The sequence below is a fragment of the Falco cherrug genome, chromosome 4 (assembly GCF_023634085.1).
Source record: "Falco cherrug isolate bFalChe1 chromosome 4, bFalChe1.pri, whole genome shotgun sequence".
In the NCBI taxonomy this organism is placed as follows: Eukaryota; Metazoa; Chordata; class Aves; order Falconiformes; family Falconidae; genus Falco; species Falco cherrug.
Window position 1 is genome coordinate 44,994,926 of NC_073700.1, and position 23,177 is coordinate 45,018,102.

A 23,177-nucleotide genomic window follows, 5' to 3' on the forward strand; every position below is an offset into this window, starting at 1 on the left:
CGTGAGTACCGAGCCGTCACGGCAGCGCTGCCCCGACACCGCCCGCCTCTGGGGGCTGGGGAGGCCGCGCGTGCGTGGCGGCAGCCCCCGCGGTGCGCAGGCGCGGCGCTGGGGGGCGGGGCGAGCCGCGTCCCGCGGGGGCTGCTGGGAGATTCCCGTGTGGCGGGGAGGCTGCGGGACCGGGGCGGGGGGCGCCGCCTCGGTGAGGGCAGGGCCGGCTCGCGGCGGGGGCGGGCCGCGGGGCGGGCCAGGGGCGTCGCCTCCTGCCGGTGGGTGCCTGCGGCTGTGGCAGCGGGGGGCGGCGGGCTGCCGGGGGGCGGCCGGTGAGGGGCGGGGGGCGCCAGCGGGCGCGGCTGCCCCTCACGCTGCCGCTCGCCTCAGGCCGGGCCGCCGGGCGCGGGACAGGGGGGAGCTGACCGCCGCCTCGCACTCACGGCGATCCGCCCGGGCCGAGCCCCGGTGGGGCTCCGGGGCCGGGAAGGTGTCGGCAGCGGGGGGCCGCTCCCCGGCGGCCGTGCTCCGGGCAGGGACCGCATTGTGCTGTTGTGCTACAGGATGAAAATGGCCTCCCGGCGGATCACACGGGAGACGTTCGATGCTGTGGTGCAGGACAAAGTGAAGAGGTACCGCATGGACCGCAGCGATGCTATAGAGGACACCATCCATCATTTCAAAGGTAAGGAAACCCGGGCGCGGTGTGCCGCGGGTTAAACTAGCCCTTCTGGTGACAGCTCTGTCACGTTCCGTGCCTTCCATTTCCCGGGGTTTGCCACAAACGTGGACTTGTGCCGGTGTTTTTCCACGTCCATTTTTATTGAAGAGTCTAATAGCTTGGTATGACTGATGCTGTTCCAATGTGGAATGCAAATTCCAGGCAAAAAACCCAAATTTCAGACAAAGGAATTTTGTTGAGGCTGCGCTGGGGAGTGGGTCCCATTTCAGGGAGCTCTCCAGAGGCACCGCTGCAGGGTGGAATTCTGTTGATACCTGATAAGTTAAATAAGTGTAGGAGTGCATCTGAAGGCTTTGTATTTTGTGTTAGTTTCGAAGGAAAAGCTGAAGGCAGGACTTTAATTTGGTGCACATATACAAAACATGATTGCAAATTCTTTTATCTTCTATATTGGGTATATAAAATGCCTAGAAAAATAACTTGGATTACATTCATAGGAAATTGAGAGTTTTAAAATGGGGTCTCTTCTGTTTTTTTAATGTTGTATAAGCTCCGGAGAAATCATTTATTTAAGTACTTAATTTGTTCAACTATTCTGTACTTCCTGAATTTGACAACTGGAATTAGGGAATAGGGAATCTTGGATACTTGGCAGGCAATTCTGGTATCTCTGACTTTAACGTTGTCTTAGATAATTGTGTATGAGTTTGCAGAAAATACAGTCTTCTGTTCAACTGTGGAATTCCACCATTCAGTGTGGAAACAGAAAGTGCATGCTTTCCATATTTTTGCATCCAAGAAATCTGAATGGAAGCATTACTTGCACAGCATTAGCGTCTTCCTAGACTGAGAAGGTTGTGAGCAAGTATAAAATGGGGTTTATAGTGGAACTGGTGTTTCAGCTTTAGTGAGTTAGTTTTAATAAATTTTTTTGTAACGTCGGTTTAGGCATTGCTAATAATTTGTTGCTTTTTACTTATTATGAATTATTCAATGTATGTAAGAAAGCAAATGGGAATATCCTAAAATTAGAGATGTGTACTGTTCTTCAGAAGTTATGATATGTTGACTCCTGTAGGTATCTAAATGTGTTTATTAAAAATTTTTTTAATACCGCTTGCAATCCCTCGGTGTATTTATGTTTTTATCATTGCAGCTCATTCAAGGCCAATCCCAAGACCAAGATATGAAGACAGTTTTCATGATGATGGAAGATACACTCATGACAACGCCCAGCACCATCCACATGATGACTGGACTGAAGACCCTAGAGATGACTATCCAGGACCTTCTTATAGATCTACTAGTCCTCTCATAAGGAAAGATAACTACTACCATGAACAGTACGGCCGCCCAGCGTCTCGTGACCGGGAATTTGGTCGTCCAGCATCTCGTGACCGGGAGTATGGGCATCCAGCTTCTCATGATCGGGAGTATGGGCGTCCTGCTTCACATAATCGGGAGTATGGGCGCCCAGCATCTCGTGATAGGGAGTATGGGCGCCCAGCCTCCCATGATCGGGAATACGGACGCCCAGCTTCCCATGACCGGGAGTATGGGGCCCTGGCTTCTCATGACCAGGACTATGGCCCTCCTGACTCTTGGGAATCCACTGGACCACATGAAACTGATTTTAGTTCTTCAGATATTTTAGGTGATTTTAGATCACCGGGACTCATGGAAGATGAATATGGCAACATGGAAAATCAGGAGTATGATGTAGACTTTGGAATTCAAGCTGACAGTGAGTTCCGACCCCCAATACGGAGGGGCAGCATTGGCAGGGGAAGAGCTCTGCGAGGAAAGCGTATTACAAGGGGTGCCGTTAAAACTAAAGTATTCAAAGGAGAGATCAAAACTCCCCTAAAGAAATGGAACACTAAAAAACTGCAACCGAGCCTTGATCAGAAGCCAGCGATGCAACCTGATCAAATGCCAGAAGCTGCTGAACGACCAAACCAGAGGCCAGTGACTGTCCAGCGCCCTAATCAAAAGTTGCCTCCGCGACCTAATCAGAGGCCAACTATAACAACCCAGAGACCTATCCTCAGGCTCCCAAAGCCCGCGCATGTTTTCAGAAATCTCAGTTTTGACCTTGTGGATAAATCAGACATTTTTTCAACATTTGGAATAGAAATTATAAAATGGGCTGGGTTTCATGCAATAAAAAACGATGCAGAATTTTCCCGGCTCTTCGGAGCTCTCTTCGAGCTAGAGACAGAAACGTGTGCAAAAATGCTTGCTTCGTTCAAATGCTCCTTAAAGCCAGAACACAGAGATTATTGTTTCTTTACTATCAAGAGTTTACAACATGCTGCTCTGAAAACTCCCAAAGTGGACAATGAGTTTTTAAATATGCTATTGGACAAAGGTGCTGTGAAAACAAAGAACTGCTTCTTTGAAATAATAAAACCTTTTGATAAATACATAATGAGGCTACAAGACCGCCTACTGAAAGGTGTTACACCGCTACTTATGGCCTGCAATGCGTATGAGTTGAGCATTAAGACAAGTGGGTTTGGTAATCCAAGAGAAATGGCAAGTGCTTTTGAGACCACTGTTTCTCTGTGTCGTAAGTCCTTAGCTCTTCTGGGTCAGACCTTTGCTCTAGCATCTGTTTTCAGGCAAGAGAAAATACTTGAAGCTGTAGGGCTCCAGGAAATGGCTCCAGCACCAACACTGTTCCCAAACTTTGATGATTCAACTTTGTTTGGAAGAGAGTACATTGAAAACTTGAAGGCTTGGTTGGAGAAGAGTGGATATCCAATTCAGATGAAAAAAACTGAGCCAGAGTCCACAGCACAGCTTAAAAAACCCTCTCCTGACACAAAAGTTAAAAGTGAGTGAACTTGTAAGGCACTTTGCAGTATATACTTTCTTTAGTTGTTGCTAGTGTTTTGTCTTCATTTTTATGGTTTCATTAGGTCAGGAATTCCTAACTCTGGGAATTCCATGTAAACCCCTAGCAGTGCTGAGGCAGGTAGTAAATATATCTGTTGTAGCAATCGCTTTCAGTTTTGTGGATGAAAGCATGTCTCCTTCCTCCCCTCTCCTGCACGTGCTTATGCTTTAAAACTAGGATTTTCACCTTGTGCCCTTGGCTGCGTCAGCTGCCCTACCCTCCGGCTTCACAACTTCGAGGTAGGGAGGCCAGCACCACAGCTGTAACTGGCTACATCACAGAGTAAGTATTTGCATATAAGCAAAGTTGGAGATGTTACCATTAGCACTTATATCAGATTGCAGGCATATTTCTTTCAAGTTGTTTATATACTACCATCCATAGGAATACTGTCTCCTCCACTGTATTAGGCCATCTAGTTCACCCTCTAAAGCATTCTTACTCATTACTGTACTGCTCAGGTGTTTCCTGCTTGAACCTCAGATACTTTTGCAGGGCGGTCTTGCAGCACTGACACTGAACAGCTAATAATTTGGAACTCGCCCCTTCAGAGCAGTGTTCAAGCAGACTTACTTTGCACAAAATCCTTTTGGTGCAATAAGGAATTGCCTTTTAAAGGATGGCTTAACTTGCCCAGGATGGCAAAGTTTTTTAAACCATGGTGCTTCTTGTTATAAACTGTTCTGGAATGTAAGCTGAGTTGAGAAAACAGAGTTTCTGAAGTTTCCTTAATTTATTGTAGTATTAAGTGCAGCCTATTTTGTATTAATATGTTGAAAAATTGCAAATGTCAGTGTGTCAAAGAATAAAAAAGGCAACATACTGATACTCCGTTGATGAGGATAATACAATGACTGCTTTTTGTTTCTTCCTACAGCCCCACAGCGAGCTGATCGAAAAGTCGTAGAGACAATTGAACAGCTAGTGAATAGCATTGTTTCAGGAACCTTGTCTGCCAAAGAGAGAAATGCTCAAAAGAACTGTCCTGAATATTGGTAGGTGTGTTTGAACAGTATGTTGTAACACTACTCTCTGATTAAGTTATTTGGAATAGGTTTAATTAAATTCAGTATTTCATTCAATGGGTGTAAGAGCAAAGCCTACTGTATATTTAATCATACTTTATGAAAACGTTTCCTAAGCTAATTATACTTCCTGATATCCCTGGAAATCGTCCTGTTGCTTCTCTTTTGTCTAATAGGTCGCATTCCTTTTGATCTGTCAATAATGACTCTATGTCAATCCAAATACAAGACCTTAAAAGCAATTTACATTTACGAGATGAAAATAGTAAGCACATGTAGTTGATATAAACATAGAGTAAGTTAACAGATTTAGGGAACTTGCGTTCTAGGAATAATGTTGGAAAAGGAAAGCTGAGACACTTCCAAACATAATGATCTTTTAATATGACAGTATGTCCTCACATGTGAATTGCAGCGTAGCTTATTAATTACTAGACAAATGATTTATGTCAAAACCCTCCATCATTTATTTGCTTGGCATACTTACTGCTTTAGAAGTGGAGATGGCTGTTATTCTGAGAAGAACGTGTGCAGGCTAACATTAATGTAGCAACTTATGTATACCCCTGGAAAAAAGGATCGATTGCTACCGAGTTTCTGATCTGAGAATTTGAGATTAGTTGGTGCTTTCAGCTTAGGCTTTCATTTTATTTATATGGTTTTATTTAGGTTCTTGTCTGATGAAGATAGTCTAGAATACAAGTATTACAGACTGAAGTTATCAGAGATGCAAAGGCGGACATCATCTGGAAAGGAAGCGGGTGGTGAGGGCAGAACACTAGAAGAATCTGCAACAGAATCAGTCAGGGCCATGTTGTATGCCAGGAAAGTCGCAAGTATTAAGAGAAGGCTATTTAAAAGAAAAAGGCTTGGAATTCTCACACAGCATGGTATTCGAGGAAGGAGGGTGAGGAGAGCAACCATAGGGACACAGACTGTGCTTTCAGCTGGTACAGCGCTGAAGCACCAAGACAAGCATCTTCAAGGTTCAGTCCAGTCAAAGCCTTCTGTATCGGAAACCAGCCTGTCTGAGAAGAACTCTTCCCTCGATACAGCCTCATCCTCACAATGTGCTACCAGTTCAGAGGTCTCTCTGCCAGCAGAAGAAAGGGCAGATTCCGAGGATTTATTAGCACCGCCTGAACTTTTCCCACCATTGTCCTCTCAGTTTCCTGACGGTAAGTGAAGATCCATCATTAGATTTTTCAATTGCAAATTACATGAGAAAAGAACTGTATAGAATGTTCTGCTGGAAATTTTAAAAATCATTTATTTTGCTAAAGAAGATAGTTCTTAGCTGTATTGACCTTCCAGCAATGCAGATTTTGTATGAAGCTGTAGATGACGAGCATTCTGTTTCTTGCAGTGGATGCTAAAACAATGGAAACTGCTGAGAAGCTTGCCAAGTTTGTTGCTCAGGTAGGACCAGAAATTGAGCAGTTCAGCATAGACAACAGTGCAGATAACCCAGACCTTTGGTGAGTAACCCACACATTTATCTCTGTACATGGGCCGATAAGAAAAATCAAAATACATCTAAACAGTTACTAAGGAGGTATTTCCTTTTATTGTTTGTTGAGATGTATGCTTTTATTCAATGTGTTTAGGAACAGAGGATTTTGAGCAATACTGCCTGTTGTCCTGCTCAGCACCTCCATTAATGGTGAATATCTGAAATACCCAAGAAAGAAAGACACTTCTCCCAAATGCATACATGCACTGATATATATGGTGGTGATATACGTGGTGGTTTTTTGTTTTTTTCATATCCTAAGTAATCAGCTTGCATCTTGAAACAGTGTTCTGCCAAACTATTTGCAATCTTGTTGGTTTTTTAAGTGCTCCAGTGTAAATTAGCAGGTTTTTCTCTTTTAGTCATACTGTGCCAACAAAAATGGAGCTCTGTTCTCTCTTCTGTCTCTCAGAATCAATACACCTATTTCCACATAAACTGCATGACTCAAATTTGGAAGACCCGAAATTCTCTTCTGGGGTCTGCTGTTTGCTTCTGGGTCATCCAGAGCTAGGTTCTTAGTTTCTCCATCTATATAATGAAGATAATTGTACTGAATCCTTTATCAGGACTTCTCAAACTGTGTTGTAAAAAGCAGTCTGTAAGAATTGAGAATGATTGGTGTTCCTAGTACATGTTGTCAGGAAATCCTGCAGTTTTACAAAAACACCTGGAATGACCATTCTAAAATTAATAAAGAGATTTATTTCTAATCTAGCTAAAAAAAAAAATAAATTCTGATGTTACTTTCACTGTAATTTTTGCTCAGGTTTCTACAGGATCGTAACAGTTCTGCTTTCAAATTTTACCGAATGAAAGTCTATGAGTTATGTCCATCTATTAACTTCAGTGCTGTGTCAGAAGCAACTGATACTGGGGAAAGTGCTAAACCTGAAGAGAGAAATTTGGATATTTCAGAAGAGGAAGAGGATGAAGAAGAAGAGGAGGAAGAAGATAATGAGGAGGAAGCCGAGTTTGAGGAGGATATCTCCCAGCCTTTGGAAGAAATGGAAATGGAGCAAGCAGAGGAGGGAGAAGAGGATGACATGTCAGCAGGTAGAAGTGTGGAAAACCTAGCTGAAGAAATGATTTCCAAAACAGGAGAGGAAATTTCAACAGGTGAAATGCAGCTAGCCACCTCATCTGATGGTGGTATACCAAATCTGTCGACACAGGCATCAACTCCTGCTCCTGGTGCCCTGTTTCCTCGCAAACGAATCAGCAGCAAGTCTCTGAAAGTTGGTATGATTCCTGCATCTAAAAGGATTTGCCTCATAGAAGAACCAAAAGGTGAGTGTTACTTCAAAGATATTTTGTAGGTGTCAGTAAGTACAGAATTCCTGATTTTTATGTACTTTGTTACTGACTTACTGACTAAAAGAATTAAAATTTTTAATATAAAAATGAACAAAATATTCTCTTTAAGGGTTCATTCAACTGACAAAGGAGAATCTGAGTAAATTGTGTAACGGTCTTTGCACTGCAGTGCAATAGCAAAGTTTGCATCAAACATCATTCCTGAACTATTTTCTTGCATCAAACATCATTCCTCAGATATTCTCTAAGTATATGTGAATGTTACCCTCTCTGCTGCTTAAAAAACTCATGGTAGTAGTTGTTGTGGGGTTTATTTTATCAGTGTATGGAAGGTTTAACAGACTTAAGTATAGCACTGAATATATTTGGAGTGTTTGACTAAATATATTTAGACTTTGGATTGGCCTGTCAGTATGGCTACAGCAGCAGTAGGTCATGATGTTCTAAGAATTGAGAGAGAAGTAGCTTAAAACTGATTATATGTTCTCTGCAGCTACTTTAACAAATGTCTTTTCTCTGCATAATGATTTTTATTGGTGAAGGTTGTAATTTGTGATATACAATATCACAAAAAAATGATATACAATAACCTCATTTAAGTCCAGTCGGAATTTTGTATCAGAGTGTTACAGAAGCTCAGGGAAATGAAAAATCTGAAGTCCTTACACTATACCACCCATCAGTGTGTTGCTGGTATGATATGTCCAAAACTAAACACATGCATGTAGTAATTACCTTTTCTGTGGTGGAGGGGGAAAAAAAAGTCTTACCGTTTGGGGTTTTTTTTTTATTTTATTTTATTCTGATCTTTTGTTGTTGCTTCTGATTTTAGGCCAAGGCATTGAGTTGAAAGTCCCACTTGAGATGTGCTTTTGGCGTTCTGTATTAAAATTGTTTTTCTTTACAGCTGAATTTTGTCTTTGATTTGACTTGCAGTGCATGAACCTGTCAGAATTGCTTATGATAGGCCTCGTGGTTGCCCAGTTACAAAGAAGAAGAAGGTAAATAACTCTTCTGGTTTGCTATTGCATTCTGAGAATCAGCTTTCTTTACAAGAGACAGCCTCTGAAAATGTGTCATTGTCATAAAATCCAATTAAGACCTGAAGAGTCTGATCCTGAAAAAGACTGGGCTAAATCTGAGGAGAGCTGTGGCTCCTGTTGTCTTTTAACTACCTGTGTCAAAATTAAACATTTTGTGATTGGAGCACTGTTGAAAAGTTGTGTGTTAATCTTGTATTCTATTTTAAAATAATAATAAAGAAATCAGTGTCTGGAAAATATGTTGTAATTGTCCAAAATTGCTACGATGTTACAGACTGCTTCTGTATTTATAATAGGGATTCAGTCATCAAATCATTCAATATTTGTTATTAAAAACCATAACTGCCTTATAAAATATGAAGGTGTACTTTTTGCTATTGTGATAATGTAGTTAAACAGTTTTAGAACCTGAAATACATACTTTTTTAAAAAAAAAAACCTGACAAGTCAGGTATTTAGTCTTTGATAGACTTTTTCTGTGTTGCTAATGAAGTGCTGCTTAGAAGATATTTCTGTGTATCCAGAAATTCAAACACACTTAGCTGGGGGGTGGTGCGTGGGGTTGAGTGATTTTTAATACATGATCTCCCTGTATAACAAAAAACCCCTTTGTTTTCCTGTTTTTTCCTCACCATAGAAACCAAAAGATTTAGAATTTTCACACAAGAAACTGACAAACAGGAATGTGGGTTTCCAGATGCTTCAGAAGATGGGCTGGCAAGAAGGACATGGCCTTGGTACACGAGGAAAAGGAATCAGAGAGCCTGTAAAAGTGTATGTAATGGGAACACACTACAGAAATTTGACAGCTGTGGCAAAGGCTGGGATTCTAATAGTCACTGTGTTTATCTGACCCACCTAGATGTGGCTAGTTCCATGTTTTGTTTCCGTCTTGACGTTGGTCTCTGGCCTCAGCAGAATTGAGCGTGGAGACTTCACGCATTTTTCTGGCCAAGCTGGGCAGTCTGCTGTGGAAGGTGGCTGTTTCTTGCCATCCAGTTTGACATCACTGAAGGCTGCAGCGTGAATGGTGTAGATATAAATATATATAAAGATATATGGGTGCCCCTGTTCTTCAGGAGGTGGTTTTTGTTGTTTGGTGTATTTAGGTTTAAAAAAACCTAACACATAGTATTATCCTGGGAATCTCCTTGCTACCACACCAGGTACATAATATATAAATAGACTTTGAGAATGCCGTACACAGTATCCTAGGTTTAGGCAACAAATTTATTTTCACTCTTAATTATGTGATTCATTCCATTGCATACTGAAAGAGGTAAGTGCATCTGCCAGAAGGTAAGTGTGTTTTTTCCTTTAAAATATAGTTTTGGTTTTGAATCTTCATTTTGTATTTTAAAGTTGCTGTATCCGGTGTCCACTGCTGCCAGCACAGAGACTGGATACTACCTCCTTCAACTCCCTGGCTGCATAAGGAGGCAGAAACCATTTATTCGTCTCTGAACCCATATAACAAGCTTTCTAGTCCACACTTGTAGTCTGTGGTTTAACAGTCTTCTTTTTCCAGGGATTTCTTTGTTCTCTTCAAGTCTCGGACAGTACTGGTCATTTTAGTTGGTGGGATACTTCTGGTTGTTTGCTTTCTTTTTTTGTTAGTGCTCCCTGTGATCCAGTGGCCATCACTGTATTTTCTGTATTTCCTTCTTAGCAGCAAATGGATGAGAAAGCAACTTACCTCACCTGTAGCTCTCTTACATTAGAATCTTGTTTCTTAACCCCAAAACTTACTGAGACCAAATATATGAGTAATTTTTTGGTTTCTGTAGCTCCTGGCACAACTTTCACTGCACAGCTGATCATGAGCTATTTAATTATATCTGATCTGACACTTGGCCTGCCACATTCTATAGTTTCTGGCCAAATAACTGCATTTTTAATATGTGGTAATATAGTTTTTTCAGCTTGAGTCCATTGCTGTGTCACTCTTGTAAAGACACCTGCAAAGAGTAGTGAAGAACTGCTTTCTGTACCTCTTACAAAAACTTGTTGACCTTTTCTGTAATGTAGAGAGAACTCCATTATTATTTTCACAGTGTGCACTTCTTTACTTTCCCATCAAAGTTGTTCTTTGGACAATACTTTGCAACAATCTCAGGCTGAAACCAGTGCAATTTAACATTTTGCTTTCTCTTGTTATTTGCTTTGATACTGCAGGGGTTTTTTTTTAGTAATCTGTAGCCTCTACTCCTTCCTCCCCTTTTGAAAACTACCAACTCTTCTATTGATGACTTGTTTAAAAGTCCACATGCTGTCTAATCTCATTCTCTGAGCAAAAGGGGATGGATTAATAATTGGAGACACTCCAGTTCCAGTGTAGAGCATACCTTCATCATTATCTAACGCTGATGGTGAAAACTGATGTATTCAGGCACATCAGTTGTTACACAAAGAAACTTGAGACCCTTTTTTGTTAGGAAAGCTTAAAACTTGTCTTTGGCGTGAGAGCAAGTCATATTTGCAGGTTTGAGATTTTTATTTATGTTACTGTAAAAAATACGTGAATCGCATGGTGACAACTCATGGAAATGATGGGTCCAGAAATTTTAAATGGAGATTCATGTTAGTCTTCTGAGCTGTTCTCTGTCTTGAGAACTAATTTGTCACAGCTATGAGTCTGACCAATTTTACCGTTCAAAAAGTGCTTAAAAAAACCAAAAAACCTAGCCCACACTCAAAGGCAGAACGTTGTATGGGACAGACCCTCCTCTGAGTAATCTCATGTCTTTGATTGGGTTTTTTATTCTGAAAGTAATCTAGAAGAGAAACTATGGTGTAAATAGAAAAAACATACTGTTGTGTAATGAAAACAGCAAGTGAAGAGAGTGTGCTTCAAACAGGTCATACTATAAAAGATGGAAAAAAGCAAAGGTTTGGGAGGTCTTTGGAAAACAGCACCATTTCTGCTGTGGACTGTAAAGTTGAATTTGCTTTTTAGAGTCTGTGAATGTTATTTCAGAGTTGCACAACAAGCTACTTGGCTTAAGTGGACCTATCATTACAGAAATTGGATAAGAATAATTTTTCTTTGTTGTACTCTAGGTCCTCAAATTTCACCCTGATAGCATAGCAATCCCAATTTCAGTATGTGGTGCAATCTAAAAAAATTTTGTACTTCATGTAATGAAATCTTTACTAGATAATACTAATGTAACTGACCTGGAGGATAAAACTGGCACAGAGGATCATTCCTGTGGCAGAAGTTTCATTACTCTTAGCTTTGTAGTGTCTATGTTCTATGCACATAGCCTGGAGAAAGAGATGGTTTGTAATTATTTATGTCTCTGCATTCTTGTGGGTCATCCTCTCCATCTACTTCCAGGCCAGAAAGTTGTTTTGATATTGTTGAGGCCTGTCTGCTTCTATTGGCTTGTCTGGATGAAGAGATGAGTTAATGACTCATTTTTCTTGGAGGGGCAGAAGCTCCAGGTTTTGTCTATAGTGTGTGTCCTACAGACTTCAGCTTGCTTTGGGTGCTAGTTTTAATCAAGCAGCATTGTGTTCCCTTGGTAAAAATTTTATCTTTTATCCAGAGTTACATGGTGTTTCCTACTCATTCCTTGAAGTTTCTGGCTTCTGTCATTTTTGAAATTTAAGAAATGAGGCAGTTTTTGCCATCTTTTGACAGAGGATCCTATCTGCCATGAATGAAGTGGTTAAAGTTCATGTAAGAATTTTATCTGTCAGATGACTGTATCTTCACTGCTCCCTTAATATCACAGGAGCATTTTCTTCTGGTGGGTATTTGCATGTGTAATGGGAGGTGGGAATTGTTTTATAGTTGATCTGGTATGCCAGATACCAAGCCTCTGCTCCCCTTCTCCCCCAAAAGCAGCAGAATTCCTTTCCACTTGAATTGTGTCTATGTTGGAAGCTATTGTTTAGATCTCTTCTGCACATTGTCAAATGTAACAGAAACAGAGTGTTCTAACTATTCATTTTACTCCCTAGGGGTGCTACCTCTGCAGGGGAGGGCTTGGGTGTTGCAGGGGAAGAAAATAAAGAAGATGCATTTGATGTTTTCCGTCAAAGAATGATACAAATGTACAGGCAGAAAAGAGCAAGTAAATAGGTATGTGCAATGGACACGTCTGGTTTATGAATTCCTGCAAACATTAAAATACCAGGGCTTTTTAAGTCTTCCTTTACCAAGAAAATAGTACTGTTTCCATGAGTATATCTGGCTTCTTAACATTTCATGAAAATCCAGACCTACGTTGAACTGCTCTGAACTGCTGAATTACCCCCAATCTTACTTTCTAGGTTTGACATAAGAGACTCGCTCGCTAGAAAGTGCACGGATATGCAAAGGCTGCTGTGTGAAAGATCTTCGGCAGAGTATGCCAGTATGAAGAACATTTTGTTCTATAGTAGTGGACTTGAATACTAATGTATTAAAACATTTTCCAAGATTAAAGTTAGTCTTGTATTTAATTGTGCAAGCTAACAACTTGGATGTCATCTTCTGAGGAAGAAACAACTGATTTTGTTCTCGGAAGTGCCTGTTTACCTCTCTTTTTGGCCAAGTTTGCCTGGTTTGTGATGAGATGGCTTACCCAAAAACGGAATAAGCAACATGAAAAACGTGACTAGCCTGGTTTGGCTCTGATCCTTTCTGAAACCAAGAATCTTCTCAAATTCAGATCTTCTTGCAAGGCAGTCCAGATTTTTATTATACTACATGTTGTTGATGGGCTGATCTTCTGATCTACTTCTGGAGTCTGCATAAAGCAGTTTCCTTTCCTCCACATGCCAATTTGATGAAGAGTCACTGCCTGCATGCTTATTTTGTATAGGATTCTAAACTTTTAAGTGTAGGATGAATAACTGAGTTCATCCAAGTCTGAGAACACTAAACTCTTCCTTGAAAACCTCGGCTGCTAAGGTTTTTCATTGTAATGAACAAGTAGTACATACTTTTAAGTGTACTTTTTGTTTTTACACAAATTTGCAGCTCTTCTCCAACAAATTCTTGAGTAATTTCTTTTCTTCTCAATGAAGTTCAAGCCATGACCAGGTGCAATTCATGTGTCTGCAGAAAATACTGAAGAAAACACTTGGAAGTCAGATATTCAGAAGTCATCTGGAAGTGGATCATCAGTTTTATAAGACCATCAGTTTAGAGAGTCATTTCTGTTTCTATTAAATACTTGCTTTGCAGAAGGTCTTTTATTGAAAAATCCCAAGAAACAAGACAAAAAGCTTGTACTTTTAAGGGACTATTCCAGAACTTAATGAAAGAGAAGACTGGATTCATCTACTGTACTTCAACAAAAAGCATTGCCTAACTGCTTGGTGAAGCAGCTCTGAAGACATGAAAGATTTAGTAGTGTTACCACAAATAAACATTCATCTTTTTCTGACTTGCACGTTAATAAGGGATCTGTGATTGGGTTACCGAAAGTGACAGAATTTAATATCACACTTTTTAGTGTACTCATTCTCCATCATTATCTTTCTAAAACTAGTCAGAAGTCTTCACTTGAATGTTACAGTACCAAAACCTGCTTCACTGAAGTTCTTTTTAAAGAGCTGATCTTGAGCTGACGCATGTTCTGCTTACTAGCAGTGAGTGCTGTCTTGCTGATGTTTCCATCCTGCACCATGCTTCTTTGTAGAGCAAAGAGCTTGTAGTACACCACTAATAGCACCCCACAGTAACGTGGCAGCATCTCAAGTTCCTAACTGACAATTATGCAAGAAAGTGTGTTCTTCAGTTATCAACTTGCCTGTGCCTGCTGTTTAAAGAACAAAATTATATTCTTTCTCCATTAAAAACCCTGCTGGTTGAAAGGGAGTGTCTTCATTTTCATTCTATAGCAACAAACTTTTCCTTGCTTGTAACGATCAGTTTTAGTTTATGAATGCAATTTTTTTTCTTTACTGTATGGGTCTTTGAAACTGTAAGAAACAAAATCATGTCGTGGTGTAATTTTCTGATCACTTTTTTGTGATTTTGTGTTTTACTTGCCTTGAAGCACATAATCACCAAATAAAACCACGATGGCAGGTATAGAAAAATACACCGGTAGTTCTGTTTTTCCATGAACATCACATGTGTCTTCACCTTTACATTACAAGAAGTTGAAGCATGAAGGCTATAGACAAACAAGTTTATCTGGTTGTCAGACTTGATTAAGGACATCTGATAGCCCAGACATTTCTCATAGGCTTTACTTGGAGATGCTTAAAATCCTTAAACATTTTGGACCACAGGCTACTTGAAAGATCATCAATTACAGTGCGTGGCAGTGTATGCTTACCTGTTAAGTTCCTATTTGAGTGTATTCTTCGCTGCCCCTCTTTCTTTCCTGTGCCTAATTAGCAGTTACACAGTGTGAAACCTCAAGCCTTTTGAAAAGGAGATCTATCAATCCCAGTCTGGTTTAGAATGGCACTCTGGAACCAATACTGTTGGCCTCTCATGTATTTCTCAGACCCACTCAAAAGGGTGTAGCTTTTCTTTTAGTTTCAGTGATGAAGCTGCTGTTCACCATTTTTATTTCCCTGCAAACTTCTAGTTCACCTCTTCTTTCACATTTACATTTTGCAAGGATTCTTGATCATATGATACACTATTTGCAGAAAGGCACAAGGCGAAGTGGAGTTTCACACTAGGTTGAAATCCACTCTCTCGGACCCAGATCAGCATTCTGTGCTGCTCTGATTTAACCGGAGTTTTTTGGGCCTAGTACCATTCGGGGTGCATTTGCTAAACACCTGCTCGCCTGATCTGGGAGAATTGTTGGTACCCAGATTGGAAAATGGTACCGTCCTTCCTGAGTGCAATTCAATTTGGAGTATAATGCTGTCTTGAGAATAAAGGTGAACATTGGGAAAATCTTAATCTGCTACCCTGGATGACTGTAGTATGGTCTGTCTTTCTTGTGCCAAACTTTAATTTTGGACAAGATATCAGCAGAGCAGTACTGGTGCTGAGATTCCAGTGTTGCTCTCAAGTGGGTAACCATTTGCCACTTTTATCTTGTTTTACCAAGAGATGACCTTACACTCCTTTTGCAAAAGGAATTTCCTTTTATTTTGACCTGCTTTTGCAGGCAGCTCTGATTTGAAAATTTTAAATACTTGTACATGTGAAACATTTGTTATGCAGATACATTGCCTTGTTTAAAGTTTACTAGCTTCTTTTCTGTTATTTTAGTTCCAGGCTCTCTTCCATGAAGACTGCAAGCTTCAGTGAACATTTTAACTAACTTCAGTGGTGTGTCTACTGTCTTTTGGTTGTTTTTTGCCATTAATCTTGTAGAGCAATTTGCTAGTTTCTGTTCCGTGCAAATTGGCAGTAGTGCTAAGCTAGTAACAATAAGATGTTTATGTTATTGGATAACTGACATTTCTTTTTAGTGTAAGTAAACATGTTAGCATTGTTAATCTTTTAATATCTGCAATAAATGTAGAACTAAACAATTTCTGGTTTAAATGTTTTGCTTGTGAATTTGGCCATTTGTAAGAGATATGCATCATTATGGCACTAACAAGTGGAATTGAGATTACGCAGTGTTATATTAGTGTAAAGCAGGATTTTATAGTGTGTGAGGGAAGGAAGGTCCCTCTGTTTCTGTGCTGCTAAATGTCTCTGTTGAGAATACCCACTAAATCATTTCTTAGTTACTTCTTCATGTGGCTTCTAGTGCATTAAATCCATACACGACAGTGTTACTTTCCACATGAACGTCAAAACCGTTGTGCCCCAGTCAGAAAGCAAGAATTTTACCCTTTATTCCCATATCCCAGGAATTAGTTGTCTCTCTGATTTTCTTGGTGTACTGACTAGAACAGCAAAACTTTCTCTTTACATATGTGTGTGGTTTACTGTTGCCTTTAAATTCAAATTCCTTTTTTAGACAGGATATGAGGAGGGAAATTGCAACAAACTGAAATTTAACACTTGTGCAGCTGCCTTCCATCCAGAGGTAAAGTGAGAGTGTTTGTTTGTGAAAGATACCAGCCAGGTCTCCTGTCCCTTGCTTTTTACATTGACAGCTAGGAAAAGTTTTACAGAGGCAAGTCCAAGCCCTGGCTACACCTTTTTCCTCCTTTTCCTTCAAAAATTTACGATACTTAAGGACCTGGTTCTAGAAGAAAGGACATTTGCTCTCGTTGGAGAGAAATGAGGAGATCCCCATTTTGGGGGAGGTGCCCTAACAGAGTAAGAGAACTACAGTCAATAATATACTGTTTGGAGTAATTGTGTTGGACTAATAGAGATGTTTCCATTTTTTTTGCCTTCAAAACTTTTCTTTGGTGTAATACCAATGATGTTTTTCCTATTTATTTTTTGGGTTTTTTAGAAGACACTATAGCATCCTTAGTGTGAACACTTAAATCTGTGCTGAGATGTTATTTCTCAAAGTCAATGTACAGTATTTTTTTCTATTGATACTCCGTTCTGGTTTAAAGTTAATCCTGATGTATTGTGCCCAAAGAAAGTCTGGACTCAGAAATTCAAATATTGTTATTTTGGATTGTTTTCTATCCTATAGGCAGGTGTATTTTCTAATTAAAAACAAATTCCTGAAAGTCCTGTATGATCTTTAAGTCTGCATATCTCACGACTGAGTGGCCAATCACAACCAGACTGTAGATTTGAGCAATAATAAACACCTTAAATGAGAATATGCTCAAAAGAACAATAGGGTACTTCTGAAATAAATAGTTTTTGTGAACCTTGTTAAGTAGGTAACTTGCTGAATTTCAGCAAGTGTGGAAAATGTTTGCATTATCTGTGGGCAATAAAGTTACTGCTGTTTAAGAAAGTGGTAGCACACTGTGTTCTCTTCAGCTTTTTGTGCCTAATTCATGTCATTAGAAGGTTGTGCTAATTTCCTTGAAAATTATTTCCTAGGCAAGACTTTGCTTTGAAGGGGAAATCGTATTTCATATCCTGCCGCTAGGTAATAAAGCAATAGTAAAACAGTGAACACAAAGCAATAAAATCCAATTTTTAAAACAGCTGCCCCTTTGGCAGAAGTTCACTGTAGACTGTTTGATTCATGGGGTTAACAAAAGTTCTATCTTTGAACAGTTTACAAGACCTATTTCAGAAACCGGAACTATTACTGGATGAGAAATAAGAATTCTGAAAAACAGTCTAAAATGGGAGACCATTAAGAGGTCACACAACACAAAAATGTAAAGAGAATCTGTAACTTCTGGATTTATTTGATGCCTTACCAGTTACTGTGCGTTACCTACTGATGTCAGCAGGAGGAAGGTTAGTGGAGGGGAGTTCTGCAGAGTTCCCATTTGTTGCATACACCAAGCAGAAAAACCCTTCGTTTATTTTACTGTTCAATCCAGGTTGTTAAATTTAAGTCCCTAAGAGGATGCAGATCAGTTGTCACCCACATGCCTGTGTAATTTACATGCATTTCCCCTAAATCACAAAAAACATAAACAACAAAGATGGTCCATTGTTTAGGGGTGTCATTTGACACAAGAAAGCCAGCGTTCCTGACGAACACCGGCAGCAGCTTCCCTGTGCTGGTCCCGCCACCATGACCTAGAGAGGAGACAAATGCTAGGACAGGTAGCGGGTGAGGCGGCCTTTACCATGATATGAGAATGGGTTTGTGCCCATTTCCCCTCAGGTAGCAGGTGAGATGGGCTTTACTATGAAATGACAATTTTTGTACCCATTTGCCTTTAGGTAGTGGGTGTGACAGACGTTACTATAAAGCAGAATTTTTGTACCCATTTCCCCTCAGCAAGTGAGACTGGCTCTAATGTGAAACAAGAAATTTTATACCCATTTCCTCTCAGGTAGCAGGTGAGACGGGCTTTACTATGAAGGAGGAGAATTTTTGTACTCATTTGCCCTCAGGTAGCAGGCAAGACTGGCTTACCTATGAAACAAGAATTTTTGTACCCATTTCCCCTCAGGTAGAGTGTGTGGCAGACTACTATAAACGAGGAGAATGTGTTTGTGCCCATTTCCCCTCAGGTAGTGGGTAAGACGGGCTTTACTATGAAAGAGCAGAATTTTTGTACCCATTTCCCCTTAGTTAGCAGGTGAGACTGGTTTTACTATGAAACAATTTTTGTACCCATTTCCCCTCAGGTAACGGGTGTGACAGACTTTACTGTGAACTAAGGAGAATGTGTTTGTGCCCATTTCCCGTCAGCGGGTGAGATGGGCTTTACTATAAAGCAGAATTTTTGTAACCATTTCCCCTCAGCAGGTGAGACTGGCTTTACTATGAAACAATAGTTTTTGTATCCATTTCCCCTCAGGTAGCAGGTGAGACTGGCTTTACTGTGAAACAAGGATTTTTGTACCCATTTCCCCTCAGGTAGTGGGTGAGATGGGCTTTTCTAGAAACAAGAATTTTTGTACCCATTTGCCCTCAGGTAGCGGGCAAGACTGGCTTTCCTATGAAACAAGAATTTTTGTACCCATTTCCCCTCAGGTAGTGGGTGTGACAGACTTTACTATAAACAAGGAGAATGTGTTTGTGCCCATTTCCCCTCAGGCAGTGGGTGAGATGGGCCTTACTGTGAAGCGAGAATTTTTGTACCCATTTCCCCTCACGTAGCAAGTGTGACGGACTTTACTATGAAATGAGGAGAATTTTTGTACCCATTTCCCCTCAGGTAGCGAGTGAGACTGGCTTTACTGTGAAACGAAATTTTGTACCCATTTCCCCTCAGGTAGCGGGTGAGACGGGTTTTACTATGAAACAAGAATTTTTGTACCCATTTCCCCTCACGTAGCAAGCGTGACAGACTTTACTATGAAATGAGGAGAATTTTTGTACCCATTTCCCCTCACGTAGCAAGTGTGACAGACTTTACTATGAAATGAGGAGAATTTTTGTACCCATTTCCCCTCAGGTAGCGAGTGAGACTGGCTTTACTATAAACGAGAATTTTTGTACCCATTTCCCCTCAGGTAGCGACTGAGACGGGCTTTACTATGAAAGAGGAGACATTTTGTACCCATTTCCTCTCAGTTAGCAGGTGAGACTGGCTTTCCTATGAAATAAGAATTTTTGTACCGGTTTCCCCTCAGGTAGCAGGTGTGACAAACTTTACTATGAAACAAGGAGAATGTGTTTGTGCCCATTTCCCCTCAGATCTCAACACAGCCCCTAGTCTGGGGAGATCGGTACCTGGGTTTCACAGCACCCATCTCTCCCACCAGTCTCCGGCACCGAATGGACCTTCCCCCAGGGGTGTGCGTGGCTCCGCTTCTGGCATCCCCGGCAGGGGAAAGTCTGGGGCATTGCCCTCGGGACCAGAGTTGTCTTTGTCCTGCTGCCCCAGGGTGGCTCCACCTATCTGCAGGGCCTGCGTGCCCCGGTGGGCAGCACCATGTGCTACCCTGGGGCTGAGGGAGGCGCCACCATTTTGAGGGTGTGCGGGCTGAGGGGAGTGGGGCTGGGGCGGCGCCACCATTTTGAGAGTGCTTGGGCTGAGGGGAGTGGGGCTGGTGGCCGGGCTGGGGTATGGCGGTGTTGGTTGGTGGGGTCCTGTGGGGGGGGTGTGGGGGCTGCCCCCCGAGGGGTGAGGGGGCTCAGGGGAGTGATGCTGGGTTGGGGTGCCGTTTGGGGAGCCTGGGGCCATGAGTGAGGGGCATGCCTCCTGTCCCTCAGGCCTGGGCCGCCTCTGTTCCACTGCACCACATGCGCAGTCCAAAGCACCCGTCAGGGGATGGGTTAAAGCAAAATGTGCAGTGGGAATCCAGGGTCAGAATTAAGATTTGTCCACTGAAATAAAGATGTGATGGGACAGAATAGCTGCAAACTCCTGGTGTCTGTTGTTGCCAGGACCAGTGGTCCCAGATGCTGTGAACAGAGCTGGTCACAGAAGAGTATAAAACAAAACAGTCTGTTCTCAAATATCATACATCCTAGGGTATAGGTGCTCTTGGCCAAGAAAGTGTCTTGGCACATGGGCAACATCTGTTTGTACAGACTCACACCCTGGGTTGCAGTACAGGGGCTAACAAGTTACTCAATAGTTTTCTGAAGTTTCCGACCTGATTCAGTAATTTAAAAGTATTCTAACCCAAACACTATTTTACTTGGCTTATGCAAATGCTTTCCTCAGCTGTGGGCTTTTCCCTACAGATGAAAGTGCAGAAAGAGCAGAGATTCCCTTCTTTATGAAAGCAGATTTGGAATCTGGCTTTGTGGTTTCTGTAATTGCAGATGACAACTACCTAGCTTTAATTTTGTTAAGTTTTCTAGCATTGGCTGGAGGGCATGCTCATTTAGATGGACTGCCAATATTCCAAGAGTAAGAGTAACTGATTCTAATTAACTTAATGGAAGTTCTTCTTTCCTAACATGGTTGATTTAATATGTATATATATTATTTTTATATAACATATATCTAAAACCTGGTGAATTACTGTAAATAAAGTGGGTTTAGCTATGGTGTTTCTTAAATACTTAAAATAGCTGACTGCTGCAAATGTTCCCAGTTGTTCTTACTGTTTGTGAAATAGTGCTTAGTGACCCTGCAGAAAATCTGAAACATCACTGCTTGCAAATGAGAATCGCAGACCTAGCAGAAAGCTTGTTTTGCTGGTAATAGCTTGGAATTGCCGTCATAGTGTCTTACTTCTAATTAGTATAAATATAGGTAATAGCTACAAAGTCTTGTAAAAGGGCATGTGTACAACTCTTACAAAAATACTACAGTGAATACCAAATATTACCTATCTTATCAAATATTACAATGAACTTAAACTGCTTTTAATTTTTAGGATGGCTGGAAGTGGTTAACTGAATGGAAAATGAAAGAGATTTTGACAAGTTTCAGAAAACATTTGAAGACTACAGAAACTTAGTTTGGAGGGCCTTCGCAGGATACTTTCAAGTACCGTAAAGAAATTACTGCCAGTAGTTATTTAATGGCAAGGAATAAAATCTGGGAGAAATTTATTTCTAGTTGAATTTCTGAAAATGGGCAGCACTGAGGTTGTCCTTTATCTTGTTTTGCAATTAATAAAAGAGACAAAAGCATCTGTTGGGAACTCCTTCACAGAAAAACAGTAAAATACCAAAGTAAGTGAAAAATAGGAATTTTACAAGCAGAAACACAGCACAGTGTTGGGAGTTTATTTTTTATTAGGCACAGAAAGAATGCTATGGACTGTTTCACCTCAAATGTTGCGGATGCACTCATCCAAATGACAGTGAGGAATGCCTGAACAGTAATTGCTGTAGCTGGAGGTTCTGGTTTATAGGAAATAATAATAACAGCTTTGTTTAGTTTCCTGTAATAAATTGGGAGAAGAATACCTATGCATTTATTCAAATACTTATGTATTATTTAGAAAATGTTCTGAAAATGTGTACAAGCTTTTACCTTTGTTCTGTTACAATTTGTTTGCAATCTGGAATTTTTATTATGTAACACTGTGATTCTAGTGATAAATATTTTTAAAATAACTTATATTCTGTGTTTTGCAGCTGGAATTATAAACACTTTTATGAAAGAATCATTATCCAATGTTTCCACTCTTCTTGTGAATAAAGAAACTAATACTTTATTTGTTGGAGGCAGAGATGCAGTATTTGCTCTTGACTTGAATAATATTTCTAGAGAAATAGCTAGGGTAAATTAAAATGTTTCTTTTTTTCCCCATACCTTCTTTAAAAAGATACTTTGCTTGTGGTTTTCTTAATTTGAACTTAATGTTCTGGTTTTAAATGTATAAAAGTATTACTATTTCAAGGCTTGAAACTTTATCACAGAATCTTCTTTTTTAAGCAGAGCAGTACCTCTCTTCAGGTTATTTATTATGCCTTGCATGTTATGGAGATATGTAAAAACATGCTTATTTACCCCAGTAGGTTCAAAGTTAGGATTATTTAGGGACTTTTTTATACATAACTTGGGGGTGGGGGTGCAAAAATTTGTGATATACCACCTTACATGTATTTTTGGCTTTTAGGAATACTGGTTTGCTACACAGGAAAGACAACTGGAATGTATTCATAGAGGAAAGGACAAGATTGGAACTTCTGTTTTCCCCTGTAAGTTATTTACTAAAATGAAAATGGCTACAGTATCAAGCTTCTTTTTAATAAACAAAGTAAAAGCAAGTTCATTTATGTCTGTTGGATTTGTTTGTTTGCTGCTGAGGTACCAGGAAATTTTCAGATGCAATCCACTACACTATGTAAATTTTACTTTTATTTTCTATTTTAGATAAAATGCCAGAACTACATACTCTTCCTCCATAAGATAAATGACTCTAACTTACATGTTTGTGGAACCAATGCATATCACCCAACTTGTGATCATATGGTAATTATGTCTGAATACAGATTTTACTGTATAAATTACGCTGCATGTTTTAATGGACCACATTTGTTTTTCGTACAGCTTGATCCAACTGAGCAAACATTATCATCTAAAACAAAATGTTTTTGGTTCCTGGGCCAAAGCCTTCAATTAAAAACTAACCAAAACCTGCTAAGCCAAGTTTTTAGAGTTATGTTTTCTCTAGTCGGATGGTGGGGCAATTAAAACTAATTAAATATAAAATTATATAATTACACACACAAAGCCCTGGATTCTTCCGGTCTTTAGAGCACTAAAGGAAATAGCTGACATTTCAAGGTGCAGAATTATTCTCCTGTTGCAAAAGAAGTATCTGTCATGGCCTGTTTGTCTAATATAATGTTCTGTGAAAATGAAAACACAACTC

General features: G+C 40.3%; 1 protein-coding gene across 6 annotated transcripts; it reads left to right on the top strand.

The window, feature by feature from the left end:
• Window positions 1-100: 100 nt before the first annotated feature.
• On the top strand, window positions 101-22,690 carry SUGP2 (SURP and G-patch domain containing 2). Of its 6 annotated transcripts, XR_008731845.1 has the most exons (12): window positions 101-202; window positions 555-676; window positions 1,830-3,512; window positions 4,453-4,570; window positions 5,270-5,778; window positions 5,967-6,078; window positions 6,883-7,403; window positions 8,367-8,431; window positions 9,111-9,247; window positions 21,934-22,079; window positions 22,419-22,500; window positions 22,676-22,690. XR_008731845.1 is itself a non-coding variant. In XM_055707963.1 (11 exons), the coding sequence occupies exons 2-10, from the start codon at window positions 556-558 to the stop codon at window positions 12,561-12,563; spliced, it is 3,387 nt and encodes a 1,128-aa protein (XP_055563938.1). In that variant the 5' UTR covers window positions 101-202; window position 555; the 3' UTR covers window positions 12,755-17,279. The 6 variants fall into 6 exon arrangements, 4 of the variants coding, with proteins under 4 accessions (XP_055563938.1, XP_055563937.1, XP_055563939.1 ...); XM_055707963.1 differs by lacking the exons at window positions 21,934-22,079; window positions 22,419-22,500; window positions 22,676-22,690 and adding exons at window positions 12,443-12,563; window positions 12,755-17,279; XM_055707962.1 differs by lacking the exons at window positions 21,934-22,079; window positions 22,419-22,500; window positions 22,676-22,690 and adding exons at window positions 12,443-12,563; window positions 15,654-17,279.
• The last annotated feature ends 487 nt before the right edge of the window (window positions 22,691-23,177 follow it).